This window comes from Physeter macrocephalus, chromosome 18 (assembly GCF_002837175.3).
Source record: "Physeter macrocephalus isolate SW-GA chromosome 18, ASM283717v5, whole genome shotgun sequence".
Classification (NCBI taxonomy): domain Eukaryota; kingdom Metazoa; phylum Chordata; class Mammalia; order Artiodactyla; family Physeteridae; genus Physeter; species Physeter macrocephalus.
In genome coordinates, this window is record NC_041231.1 from 40913399 (window position 1) to 40927050 (window position 13652).

The 13652-nt window shown below is 40.1% G+C and overlaps 1 protein-coding gene across 21 annotated transcripts in view; it reads left to right on the plus strand.

Moving 5' to 3' along the window:
- The window catches only part of PBRM1 (polybromo 1), a 101951-nt gene extending 92146 nt beyond the window's left edge, over positions 1-9805 (plus strand). For 9 of the 21 annotated variants that reach the window (XM_055079844.1, XM_055079850.1, XM_055079845.1 and 6 more), the window contains 5 exons: positions 492-656; positions 4045-4200; positions 7254-7324; positions 7436-7652; positions 9412-9805. In XM_055079844.1, the coding sequence (XP_054935819.1) occupies positions 492-656; positions 4045-4200; positions 7254-7324; positions 7436-7652; positions 9412-9584 (782 nt within the window). In that variant the 3' untranslated portion in view covers positions 9585-9805. The remainder of the gene's footprint in view (positions 1-491; positions 657-4044; positions 4201-7253; positions 7325-7435; positions 7653-9411) is intronic. The other 12 variants (XM_007116599.3, XM_024123760.2, XM_007116600.3 and 9 more) reach the window with 3 other exon arrangements.
- Positions 9806-13652: the final 3847 nt, after the last annotated feature.

Sequence of the window (13652 nt, forward strand, 5' to 3'; positions counted from 1 at the left end):
TAATGACAAGAGTCCTCAAATCTTAGTAAAATTGGGTGCCAGGAATCAGGAAAATATAGTAAGTAACAGTTGTGCCAAAAGTTACAATGGGCCATGGAATTGCTTCATGTTGAAATTATAAATAATTTGTAATGCTATTAATACTAGAATAATGGTAGCGCTTCTCATCTTCAGGGTGCCTTGTGAGATTAACCACGTTGGTTATGCTGGTGACGTTTTTAAATAAAATCTGTGCTTTCTGAATGTGTGTTGCAGTCTTAACATTCTTGAAATCTTTGCAGACCAGTTCTCAAGATGGGATAGGAAAGCTGGACTCTAGGTTACCAAGTGAAATCGGCCCGACTCCTCCTGTGTTGAGACTAGTCATCTACTGTTCCTTCCATTGAGACAGAACTGTTGCCTGTGTTTTTACTAGTCCTGTTGAATGCAATGGATGGTATTTTGAATTCCTGGGTTAAAAACAGAATTGAAAATCTGAAATGCCTTTACAGAGCGGGCAGCTAAAGTTGCTGAGCAGCAGGAGAGAGAGCGAGCAGCACAGCAACAGCAGCCGAGTGCTTCTCCCCGAGCAGGCACCCCTGTGGGGGCTCTCATGGGGGTGGTGCCACCACCAACACCAATGGGGATGCTCAATCAGCAGTTGACACCTGTTGCAGGTAAAAACAGGAGCTAAGACCATTTTTTTCCACTTTAAGAAATTCCTTCATTTTTTTTTTTCCTCCAACAAGGAGTAAGCCACAGTCTCTAGGCTTTTCTCATGACAGATTCAAAGTTTGAAGTCATCCATGTTGTCCTTATATCGCCTTTCCCTTATGGGCAATGCCTCCCCTCTGCCCCAGAAATGGGCCCTGGGCCCAATCCTGGGAATTGGTAGGGAGCAGCTCTTCCCTGGCTGTGGGCATGGTCTGGCGATATTCTCCACCGCAGACTGCTCTTGATAGAGTTCTACAGCAGAAAATATAAACAGACCCTGAATTCTGTTCTGGAGGGACTCCCAAGAGAAAACACAAAACTAGTCTTTAGGTGGTGATGATTTTCCCATCTCATTCCAGTATTCAGTTTGCCTTGTTCTGCTGCAGCCATCCTTAAAAGACTGACCATTTAAAAGGATTTTTGACGATGAATTGTAAATCCTTTCTTGGTCACCGATGTGCATGACTGCTAAGTAGAATACAAAGTCCTTAATCAATTCATTGTGCCCACTCTGTAATGCTTTTCTATTTAATTACATTAAACTGCATTTTCTGTTAGTATCCCAGTCACATATTTTTAAAAAAAGAAAAGAAAAGATGAATGTGGTTTGCTTGTGTGTGTTGTCTCTGGTTCTGGTAGCCATAGCAAATTTGGCTATTCTTGAATATTCTTGTCTGACGTGTCTCCAATGAGAAGCCTGCAGACCGCTTCTCGGGTCCCTCCTTCGTGATCTTTCTAAGCCTGGTGAGGTCCATTCAAGCTGTGTTTCTTCTTAAGCAAGTAGTCTGACCTCTTTTTTCAGGGAGTCCAAGATAGTGTTGGTCAAGACAGGCTCATCGGGATGCTGTTTTTGTTTTCGCTTTTTTTTTTTTTTTTTTTTTGCTTTTTAAGGCAGAGTAGCATAGGATAACTTTTCCATTGTTGCTCCTACCTTTTGTGATGGCAGGTTCTCAAATGCACTATCGCTGAACTCAGCAGTTGCACTCGCCAAAGCACATCTGAATCATGGCTTTCAGTACTTTCAGTGTAACTGATGTTGATCTAACAAATCTCATAATCGCCTGCTCTATTCCATGGCCCATTTTGGTTAATGGGGTGCCAGAGGTTTTTAGAAATCAGACCTTGAACATGGGGACTTTGAAAGTTAGAATTCCCTCATTGACATTCTCTTTTGTTCTATTTGATGTGTGATATTATAGCACTGTGCCCTTGACTAAAAAGCCCAGGGACACATTAACAAAACGAATTCAAACAGCTAAAAACATTGAAAAACAGCAGCTGCAGCATTTTAGCTCCCTGTTGGGGAATAACATCACAGAGCTCTGATGGGTGAGGAGGGTGGCCCCCTTCCAGAAAGCCCCTGCTCCATTATTAAACCTTTTGCTGCCCAGACTTCTGGGCTGTGGGAGTGCAGGGCAAGCATTCTCTACAGTAACCAGCCTTTGGTTCACAATGGGGACTTTGCAGCTTAAGAGGGTGATTTCTTATGGGTTTACAGGTTGCATAGGGCCTAAGTCTTAGCCTTGTTGCTGTCTGAGACCAGCTTTGCTTACAAGCATTGAAGCTCATTTGAACACATGTGACTGGGATAATAAATGCCAAAGTACAGTTTAATGAAGACAAGTGTCATGTCTTTCGATTCTTAATAATTTCTTCAACCACAGCCCGTGAAGGCTGCGTTCAGATGGGCTTTTGTAATTGAAAGCAAAGCCTCCTAACATTCTTGAATTCCCACCTACTTATCCCTAAAAGCTCTGTCTGGTGGTATGGTTAAAAGACAGTTGGTAGCATTGGATCTCCTCATGTTTAAGATGATGGTGTCTGTTCAAAAGTAGTTTTTATCTCTGAACTCTCATTTTAAGAAAATGAAACTGATAATCCTATTTTATGTACAGAGGTATTATTATTTAAAATTTGTTTTATTGGTTTGTGTAATTGTAAGTTTCTTAGTCAGCTTAGATATGACCAATGAGGCAAGATGAATCAATCTCAGAACTTTCAGTAATTTTATAGCTTCAAAAGACTAAACTTTTATAAATAAATACCTTTCAAACAATTCTTCAGGGAAAGTCAAAGAGTAAAATTCTTAGAACCGGGAGTCTTCCACTGTTTCCAGAACCCCTCTACAAAGAGTATTATATAAAAATGAGGTTTCGCACCAATTCCTCAACCCCTCCCTTTGTGCAAGAAGCTGTGACCAAAGGTGATTGCATTTCGCGGGGAGCCTTGTGTTTTGTTCATTGTGATCATTTCAAATCCCAGAAAAATCAGGTGGTTTTTCTTGCTTAAAAAAATGTCGTATGGCTTTAAAGTTCTTTTGATAGATGAGTCTTTGACATTCTGAAATTATCTTCTTCCTTTCACTCTTTTTGCCAAAAATACTTGTTTTTTGAAATTCTTCCCTAGCCAGCAGAGGAAGTATTTTGTATTGTGAAGATGCACTTTGAAAATAAAGGAATAAAGACCTCTGTTCACAGAAATTCTCTACCTCATTTAAAATGTTCCCTGTTAACTGAAGGTCTTTGTGAGGACATTTGTGCGCTTGGGGACAATGATGACATTTGGCCTTTTCTCATGTCAACAGAGCTTGATTCTCCAGCCATTCCTCCTAAGATCCGCGTGCAGGCTACTGAGTGACCTGGGCTTAGGTTGGCTGGCGGCCGGGGTGGGGGTGGGGAGTTAGGTTTTATCTTTATTTTATTATGTTTTGAGATCTAAAGATGAAACATCATTCATTGTGATGACTCTTAGCTGTTCCCCAGCTCAAGCTCAAGCATGATCCATTCTTACCAGCAGTGGTGGGGCTAAAAGGGAGGAGGAATGGACATAGAAGTCTTGAAAAAGTCTTGCCGCCTCCCCCATGCTGGAGAACCATGCTTTGTGATCAGGGCTGTGCGCCTCATTTTCCTCCATTCCAGTTTCCCCTCATGTGTACCCGTAATAGGCATATGAGTGTGGGCATAGTGGAATGATGGGGTTTAAACTCTTCAGTAGAATCGCAGTAGGCAGAACGGGTCTCTGTTTGAACACCTTGCAATAATCATGACCTTGGGAAGGCTGTTACTGGAACTCCTCTTTATTATTATTTAACTGAAAACATGCAGCGTATTTATCACAGGGAAAATAACTACAAATAATAATGTACTAAGTACTAATTCATCCAGAAATGTATTTCATATTTGTAACTTTATATTTTGTTCATTATTGCAACAAAATAATTGCACTAATTGCCGTTATATCATGCAGTACTAAGGGTGCTTTATTCATTAGTAGTGCATGGGGGGGGTTGTTATTACTTAGTTCATGTTGCATGTTAATGATGCATGTCTGAAATTTGTTGTGTCCTTCAAGGCATGATGGGTGGCTATCCGCCAGGCCTTCCACCTTTGCAGGGCCCAGTTGATGGCCTTGTTAGCATGGGCAGCATGCAGCCACTTCACCCCGGGGGGCCTCCACCCCACCATCTTCCGCCAGGTGTGCCCGGCCTCCCGGGCATACCACCACCGGGTAAGAACTTCATCCTCATTCACTCATTAATCTCATCTTCATACTCTCTTTTTCCTCCTTCAGCCATTTGTTCCAGGAGGTACCTGCTGCCCATGTGGGCAGGCCTTCCCTCACTGAGAATCCCAGGGATGTCAGCAGCAGGACCTGTCCTGTGTGTTGAGCAGGTGGCTCAGCACCTGTGTCCTTGAGCACCTGGCTGCCTAGCAGCAGCACAGGACACATGACAGGAACTAGACTCAGCAGATCAAGGGGCAGGAGGCGTACTCTAAAATCACTCAAACATTTTGACACGTGCTCAGAAAGCCAAACACAGCCTAGGAGGTCATGCTCTGCTCTCTTTATCAATGAATGAGGTTTCCCAAATTGCCAGTTGATATAAAAAGCACTTTTTGCTCCTGAGTACATTTCTTCTTCTGGTTCAATTCTTATCTCAAAGGGTCTTCTGTGTAGAGTCCCTGCTCCATCCTTTGCTTTTCAAACAGCTTCTCCCCTCTAAGGGAATTACAGAGTCGCTAATATAGAACTCTTTAGAAATCCTTCAGTCAGTCCTTCTAGGGACAGAAAGGAGGGAGAGAATGAATTTGCCCTGAACGAGTTTTCTATATCTGAGTCCCCAAAGAAGCATGACATAACATTTAAAGAACATCATAGCCCACCCTGCTACCTGGAGACACTGGTTTGTCTGTCAACAGAAGCTCAGAAGTTATGTCATATAGAAACATATAAATGGAGCCCAGGGATAGGTACAGTTTTTCCTTTACAATTTTTTAGCAAATTTGAAAGATTATTATGAAAGGAAAATCACAAGTTCCCATATTAATTGCCATCATATGCAAAAAAACTGACCCTTAGGTATCTATTTGGAGGGAATGTGACCTTAAGATGACTTGGAATAGTATTTGATCCATTATCCAAAATATTAGCTAAAGGCCTGGCCCAGATGACAAAATGTAGAAACCCTTAGATTTGCTTACAACAGCATTGGATCTACCGATCCCATGGCTATAAAGAGTTCCAAACAGAGCTTCAGAGGGTGTGCCCAGCAGTGTGTAGGGTGAGCTAACCTGGTGGCTTGGCCTAGAGCCTTCAGTAACCAGTAGCACTCTTTGTGATGTGAGTGTTGGTTAGAGAATGGCCATAACTCCACAGAAGTGTTTGATCCAGACACACCCAGAGGAGGAAATGTTCATGGGTGTGGGTGCTTCATTACGGAAGTGGTGGACTATTTGTGAGTTGCTGTTGCAGCAAGTGTCAGTCATAAAATGGGTGTGCTCCTGTGGCAGGTGGAGTTGTCCTTAATTCTGTGCCCTCTCCCCTTGGCAAGAGTATCTGGCTGAGCAGTGAGACTAAGCTGGAGTTAACTCCCAGGTGCGTGTGCTACTCAGCAGGAGTCACACCGAAGGCCAGTACCCTCTAGGTAGCTGGTCTTTTGGTGGGTATTGGGGGGCAGATGTCTCCCTTTGCCCCTTTTTCAGATTTTAAATGCATTTGAAGGAAGCACAACACACCTGATGATAAGGAGACAGGGAGGAACCCCTCTTAGTGTCTACACACGCACGTCTGATCGGGCTTTGAGGAGAGGGAGATTCAGTGAGCTCCTCTGGTGACTCAGCCCACATTCTCACCAGCTGCCCCCTGGCATGGCATTTGTAAACAGAGGGCACATAGGGGGTTGGTTGCTGATTTGTTTGTGCTGCCCTGCAGAGATTGATACAGGCTGCTCAGGGAAGCCCACTGTGTTGTGAAATCTAAGGTGGGTGAGTGTCCTAGGGGGACAGGGGTTAATAATATGTTGCTGGAGCAGCAACTTACCCACTGCAACCTCTTCACTCACTCACAAATAATCACTAAGATCCTATTCTTGTGATTCAGGTACCCTTCTGGGTTCTTGGGATATGAAAATCCCTGCTTTGTAAACAGAAAGCTTGTTTTCACTTAGTGTGTTCTCTCTTAAAAACGTCTAATACTTCTTGGAAGTGGTATTTAGCAATTCTGAACCTTAGAATAGTGGGTTGGTTCTGCCTGGTTAAAATACCAACATTTTGAAACCAAAGAAACTATAGAATATGAAGTTAGCTCCTGTTGATCCTTCTGTGCAGCCAGCTGGACTTGTTTAAGGTTTAAGCAGTAGCTCACCAGGGTTTTGATTGTAGTTTGTTAGTTTTTAATGAACTGGGTCCCTTACCTGTTGCTCTGTTTTATGAGACTAGGAAATGGACGGTCCTGAGATTAAAATAGCCCCAGATGCTAAATTTAAGACATCATGTTATTATCAACTAGGACCTATGAGACAGAACTTGCTTGTGTGACAGAAATTGCTTGTGAGGAGTCACCAAGGGAAGTTTATACAAAGTCCAAATATAGTAGGACCATGGAATATTTCTCTTTCCCTTTGTCATTTTGCATTTGAAGTGATACACCAAGGCTGCTCTGTTTCCAGGTGATCCCTTTTCAAAATGCTGGTCTATCAAATGGCAGTGTCCCCTCTCTGCCAACATTACCGACTCCAGTTAGAACCAGAGGTGCTGGTGGCCTGTGAGAGGACAGCAAGAATGTGCCTCCAGCCTCCACAAAGGTCATTTAATGTGCACTTGCACAGACCTCTTCCCTTATGTCCCTGCTGTCCTAACACATTGCATACAGCTGAGCCTGGTTGCAATGCCATTACTGCTGAAATTAAACACGGGCTTCAGTTGCAGGAAACTGTGTTGTCAAAAGAAAAATACCTTGAAAATATAGTTGTATTCTGACTGTAGCTTACCTAGGGAAATACTAGAATTTTATGCAAGGTTCAAATTATTTCTAAGCCATGAATAATTAATGTACATCTGACAAATTGTCCTAGCTTTGTATTTAAGGTACCTAGAAAACAAAAGAACATGCATTTTCTATATGAATGCTACATCCTGTTTTGGGTGCTTAGGGTTCCGATCCACAAAGACTCAGGGCAGAGATCATAGGCTTGCATTATAAATGGCCTTTCTTATCAGACAGTAGTTTTTCAGTCTTCTCAACCCAGAGCCTCTAATTGTGCCTGTAATTCTGAATTATAGGTGTGATGAACCAAGGAGTGGCCCCTATGGTAGGGACTCCAGCACCAGGTGGAAGTCCATATGGACAGCAGGTGAGCCTCCAAGTTGGATCTTCTAGGACTCAGCAGAATTCAAGTTACCCTCTTTCTCAGAGCATGCGCTGAGTATTTTTTTTCCCTCACCATGTGTCTGTGCTCTTTCAGGTAGGTGTTTTGGGACCTCCAGGGCAGCAGGCACCACCTCCATATCCTGGCCCACATCCACCCGGCCCCCCTGTCATACAGCAGCCAACAACACCCATGTTTGTGGCTCCCCCACCGAAGACTCAACGGCTTCTCCACTCAGAGGCCTACCTAAAATATATTGAAGGACTCAGTGCTGAGTCCAACAGCATTAGCAAGTGGGACCAGACCCTAGCAGGTAAGGAGAGTCCTTCTCAAGAAGCCTTTTCGAAATCCATGCTTTATCAAAGTCCTCTCGCTGCTGTGGACCTATTATATCACAGGATAAATATCCATTATTCTTATACAGGCATACCTTGTTTTATTGCACTTTGCTTTGTTACTCTTCTCAGATACTACATTTTTTACAAATTGAAGGCTTGTAGCAATGTGTCGAGCAAGTCTGTCGGCACCGTTTTTACAATAGCATGTGCTCACTTCGTGTTTCTGTGTCACATTTTGGTAATTTTCACAATATTTCCAACTTTTTCATTATTATTATATTTGTTTTGGTGATCTGTGATCAACAATCTTTGATATTACCATTATAAAAAGATTGCAACTTGCTGAGGGTTCAGATGATGGTTAATATTTTTTTTAGCAGTGTAGTCTTTTTAAATTAAGGTACGTACATTGTTCTTTTAGACATGATGCTATATTGCATACTCAATAGACTACAGTATAGTGTAAACGTAACCAAAAAATTCATGCGACTCACTTTATTGTGGTGATCTGGAACCAAACCTGAGGTATACCTTTATAAGTAAAATAAATTGTATATTTAGTAGAAGGGTTTGGAGCTTCTTTGTATATTGACATTACATACTGAAAATGTTTTTTTGATGAGTTTCAAAGCTTAGTTTTGTCATAAATATCTATGCCATCTTCTTAAGTATATTCTGAATTTTTTCAATTATTTTTCAGGCATTTGGGCATAGCATAGATGGATTTGGGTAAATTAAAAATTATTTCACCTCAATTTTTAAAAAAGAAAAATAATATTGGAAGACATGTTTCTATTAACCTATCAAGTTTATTCATTTAGTTCAGCAGGCTCAGCATATTTTCAGTACTTAACTATAATAACTTGCCTGGTTTCTGGAAAGAAATTTGGAAGTTTCTGTTCATTTTTCATTTCTAAGCCAAATTTGATCATTTGATTCCTTTAAGAGTAGTAGGTGGTTTTCCTTTTCTTCACATTTACCATTTTAGGAATTTTTTTAATATTGGAGTAACTATTAAATATTAATGATCAGATCTTTTAGGTGTTCGTACAACTTTTATGTTCCCATTCTAGTAATTATGTTATCTTGTGCAGCTGTTTTGTGAAGTAATTGTTAGAAATTAGATAATTTCTAGAACTTCCCTGGTGGCACAGTGGTTAAGAATCTGCCTGTCAAGGCAGGGGACACGGGTTCGAGCGCTGATCTGGGAAGATCCCACATGCCGTGGAGCAACTAAGCCCGTGCGCCACAACTACTGAGCCTGTGCTCCAGAGCCCGTGGGCCACAACTACTGAGCCCGCGAGCCACAACTACTGAAGCCCGTCTGGCTAGAGCCCATGCTCCACAACAAGAGAAGCCACCGCAATGAGAAGCACGCGCACCGCAACGAAGAGTAGCCCCTGCTCACCGCAACTAGAGAAAGCCCGCATGCAGCAACGAAGACCCAGTGCAGCCAAAAATTAATTAATTAATTTTAAAAAAAAAGACATTAGATAATTTCTAAACTGCCAAGTGTAAAACAAGACATCCTTGGCTAGGTAGTCTCATACCTAAGTAAAATAGTTTTCTAAAAACCAAGATGCCTAATAAAACAATATAAGAAATTTGCTTGGAAGTATTCTGCAGAGTTAAAATTCATAATATTCAATAAATAATAAATGTTTAATGTTTTAATAAATCTGTCAGACCTTAGGACTGATATTTGTATTTCTCTGTCTGCACTTTAATTTTCAGCTCGAAGACGTGATGTCCATTTGTCAAAAGAACAGGAGAGCCGACTCCCCTCTCACTGGCTGAAAAGTAAAGGGGCCCACACCACCATGGCAGATGCCCTCTGGCGCCTTCGGGATCTGATGCTCCGAGACACCCTCAACATTCGCCAAGCATACAATCTAGAAAACCTTTAATCACATCAATTACGATTCTTTTATAGAAGCATAAAGAGTTTTGTGGAACAGTAGCCATTTTAGTTACTGGGGGTGGGGGGAGGAACAAAGGATGATAATTTTTATTGCATTTTATTGTACATCACAAGGCCATTTTTTATATAAGGACACTTTTAATAAGCTATTTCAATTTGTTTTTGTTATATTAAGTTGACTTTATCAAATACACAAAGATTTTTTTTTGCATATGTTTCCTTCGTTTAAAACCAGTTTCATAATTGGTTGTATTTAGACTTGGAGTTTTATCTTTTTACTTGTTGCCATAGAGGTGAAACCATCAAAGGTTTTTTGTCTTGGCTTGGGGTTTTTGTTTCTGTTTTTTTTTGGTTGGTTTTTTGTTTTTGTTTTTTTTTAAATAACAAACAAAATGAAAAAAAAAAACACACAAGAGTTTACAGATTAGTTTAAGTTGTCAGTGAAATGTGAAGTTGGCCCTAGTTTACATCTTAGAGAGGGGAGTGTACTTGTGTCTGTTTCATGTGCCTAAATATCTTAAGCCACTTTTGCAAGAACTGTTTCTTCCAGGTAGAGTGAAAGGTTGTTAGTTGAACTGTAGATGTTTGGCAGACATGGCACATTTGCTCTAATAACTCAGAAATCTGAAGTCAGCACTGTGCACTCTTCTGCAGCTAATGCAGCTCCCCGACACCTGGAGGGAGAAAGCACTTTTTCTTGTGCTGAGTTAGACATCTATGGTGTCAGTTATTTTTGCAGAACATGTGCACAACCCTGAATTATATTTAGTCTTGGCAGGTAAGTTTAAGGGTACTTTTGATCTTTTTGTAATGAATTCACAATTTATACCTATACACGTTAGGTGATTTAAAACTTTAAATCTCTTCATTGCAAATTATTGAAGTTCATCTTGAAGAAAGTATTGAGGTGTGCTGGAGGTGATTTATTTTTAAACATAACACCTAACCTAACTTAGGGAAGGGAGTGCATTAACCAGATATGGGCTGTGTCAGAAGCATAATTGTAAAAGGCTGGATTGCCTGCATATGCAAGTATGTTTTAGTATTCTTTATTTCCTCATCAGATCTGGCTTTTTTTTTTTTCTTTTTCTCCTAAGTTTCAGGGTTGTAATTCTCAACCAGAAATTTAAGACTTTATAAAATAATTTAAAAATTCAGCTTGTGCTTTTGAATTTCAGGAGAAGGAAATCATAATTTAAGAAAATGCTCACTAAAAAGACCATTACAGATCCCAAACACTTAGGTTTGATGACCCTGTCTCTCTCATATGACTCTGGAAAAAAACATTTGGAGGCAGTATATAATGCTCAGACAGGTGGAAAGCATCAAACATGGAACAGTATTTCACTCAGCGTTTTTGAAACCTGCTTTATTGTAACAGGGTGGTTGCCATTGTGAGAGCTTCCACTGCTGTTTGTAAATTGAGAGTGACTCTCAGAGGATACTTTTTTTCTTTTAATCTGGTATGAATCAATACCTGGATATTTACCATTCTTACTAAATCATGGGGACAGAAGAGTTTAGAATGGAAAAAAGTCTCTTGTATCTAGATACTTTAATTACAGGAGGTCCTTATAACTTAATTGCCTATAAGTCAACCACTGGATCTCAATTTGCATCAAGTATTTTAAACAGTTCTGAATTTTAAAAAATGTTTTGCAGTAGTATGTCAGTACCTTATTGTTAAACTGAATCAGATAAAGAAATCTTCAGTTCTTGGTTATTTGGGCCATTGAATCATCATGGACTGTATAATACAATCAGATTATTTTATTTCTAGACATCCTTGAATTACACCAAAGAACCTGAAATTTAATTTTGGTTAAGTTATTTATTTATTTCATGCACCCATCTTATTTCCCTTTTTAAGGTCTGGAAGAGACTTCTTTGGGAAGACTCTAAAAACTCTTCACTGTGGTCTATGTGGGGCATTAGAAGCCAGAGCACTCCTCCTCCAGGCTCCTTCTCAGTGTCTGGAGGTGCTGTAGGAACCATAGATCCAGCCAGGGGCTTCCCTAAGGCAGTGCAGAGCCGGGCCAGGGGGCCATTAGGCAGGCCCTAATTAAGTTTAAAAAAAAAAAAAGCTCTATATTTATTTTAGAATCATGTCTTTCTGTATATTAACTTGGAGAATGTCAATATTTTAGGATATAAGATTTGAGGGCAGCCATCTTCCAAAAAAGAAAAGAAAAAGAAAAAAAAAAAAAAAGTTAAAAAAAAAAAAAAAGCTCTATATTTATTTTAGAATCATGTCTTTCTGTATATTAACTTGGAGAATGTCAATATTTTAGGATATAAGATTTGAGGGCAGCCATCTTCCAAAAAAGAAAAGAAAAAGAAAAAAAAAAAAAAAAGCCCTGACTTTAAAAGGTACATGTGAACTATACATCTTCTTTTTCATGAGTTTTAGGAACTGTAGTGATATGGCTTAGAAAGTATAATGGCCTAAATGTTTTCAAAATGTAAGTTCATGTGGGAAAGAATTTTGTTTATGTGCGGAAAAAGACCTATAGGTTTAAAATAGTATGTCAGCCAACTGATTTAAAAGGCCTTGAATTACTTTGTTTTTGAACCCACCCTTTTCTTCCTATGAGGAAGAATTAAGAGGGGACTCTTCTTTGTGTAAAATCTCCAAATTGGTGTTGTTGACTTTTGAACTTAAACATTTTCAGACTTGATTAAAACTTGGTTTATTCTAATTTCTGTATCAAAAGAGGTTTAAGTGATTAACTAGTCTTATAATATGTATGTATCATATGTTTGTTCATCTAAAGCTTTTTAATCCAAATAAAAATGGAGTTTGCAAAGTGATTTGGATTAACCAGGTTTGGTTGTTTTGTTAAAGCTTGTGTCAGATGTTAGTTTCAAGTAGGTTTAATTCCTGCAAGCCTTGATTTTATGTTGACAGGGATATGGCTGCCAATTTAAAGGAAGAGAGCTCCTTGGGTAGAGGCAAAAGTCAGTGTCCAGACCCTGATCCAAGGCTTAGGCTGTATTAACACAGAAGCCGAATGTAGTCACACTGCAGCCTGACATGCCCATGCCCAGCCTCTCAGACTGGCAGTCAAGGATTCCTAACATGTCCTCAGCCTGGGCAGAAATGCAGGTTGAGTTAAAATTGCAGAGGGAGTTGTTACTGATGGTGGAAGGTAAGGCAAGCATGTCCTATATCATAAATCAGTGTAATCCATTTCAAATAGCTGTGTGTGGCCAGAAGAGAGAAGTGGCCCAGGTATGTTTTTATCATGCTTATAATCTCAAAACATGACTACACTTTTAATAGAAGGTGTTGGTAAAATCAACCAACTGTTTTCCTCTAATATCACTTTGCAAATCCCTGTGGTTCTGTTCTCCTAAGAGTTTAGGGCTGTACTGCCATCTCTGCTCATAAACATATTTTGAATGATCGTTGATGTATAGTTAAACATTGCAGCTGAACACTCTGAGCAATAGTGCTAAGTATTACTCTGTTCCTTTTGCATTTGGAAGTGTGCGAGGTCAGCTGAATGAAAGTTCATACCTGAACAAATTAATAGACTATTTCTATCCCCCAGAGAGATGTGGAATGCACGTCTTGTGGATTATACATGTAAATGTGGCAAGAAATTCCAAATTTAATACACGTGTGTGAAAACTAAGAACTGATGCTGCTTTACTAGGAGAGAAGTTTTGGAAAACACCATGGTCCAAGTGTATTTTTTTTTTTTAAGATAAGTAACTCAGTGTGAAAGATCCAAACTTCTAAAAGAGATTAATTTGATTGAGTTATAACTTCAGAGATGTAGGCAAGATTTCCAAAAGAGGACTACTAGATGAACAAAGATAGCCCTCCCTTATTATTTACTCTGTGCTTAGGTATTGGGTTGGCCAAAAAGTTCCTTGAGTTTTTTTTTTTTTTTTTTTTTTTTTTTTGTGGTATGCGGGCCTCACACTGTTGTGGCCTCTCCCGTTGCGGAGCACAGGCTCCGGACACGCAGGCTCAACGGCCATGGCTCACGGGCCTAGCCGCTCTGCGGCATGCGGGATCCTCCCAGACCGGGGCACGAACCCGGTT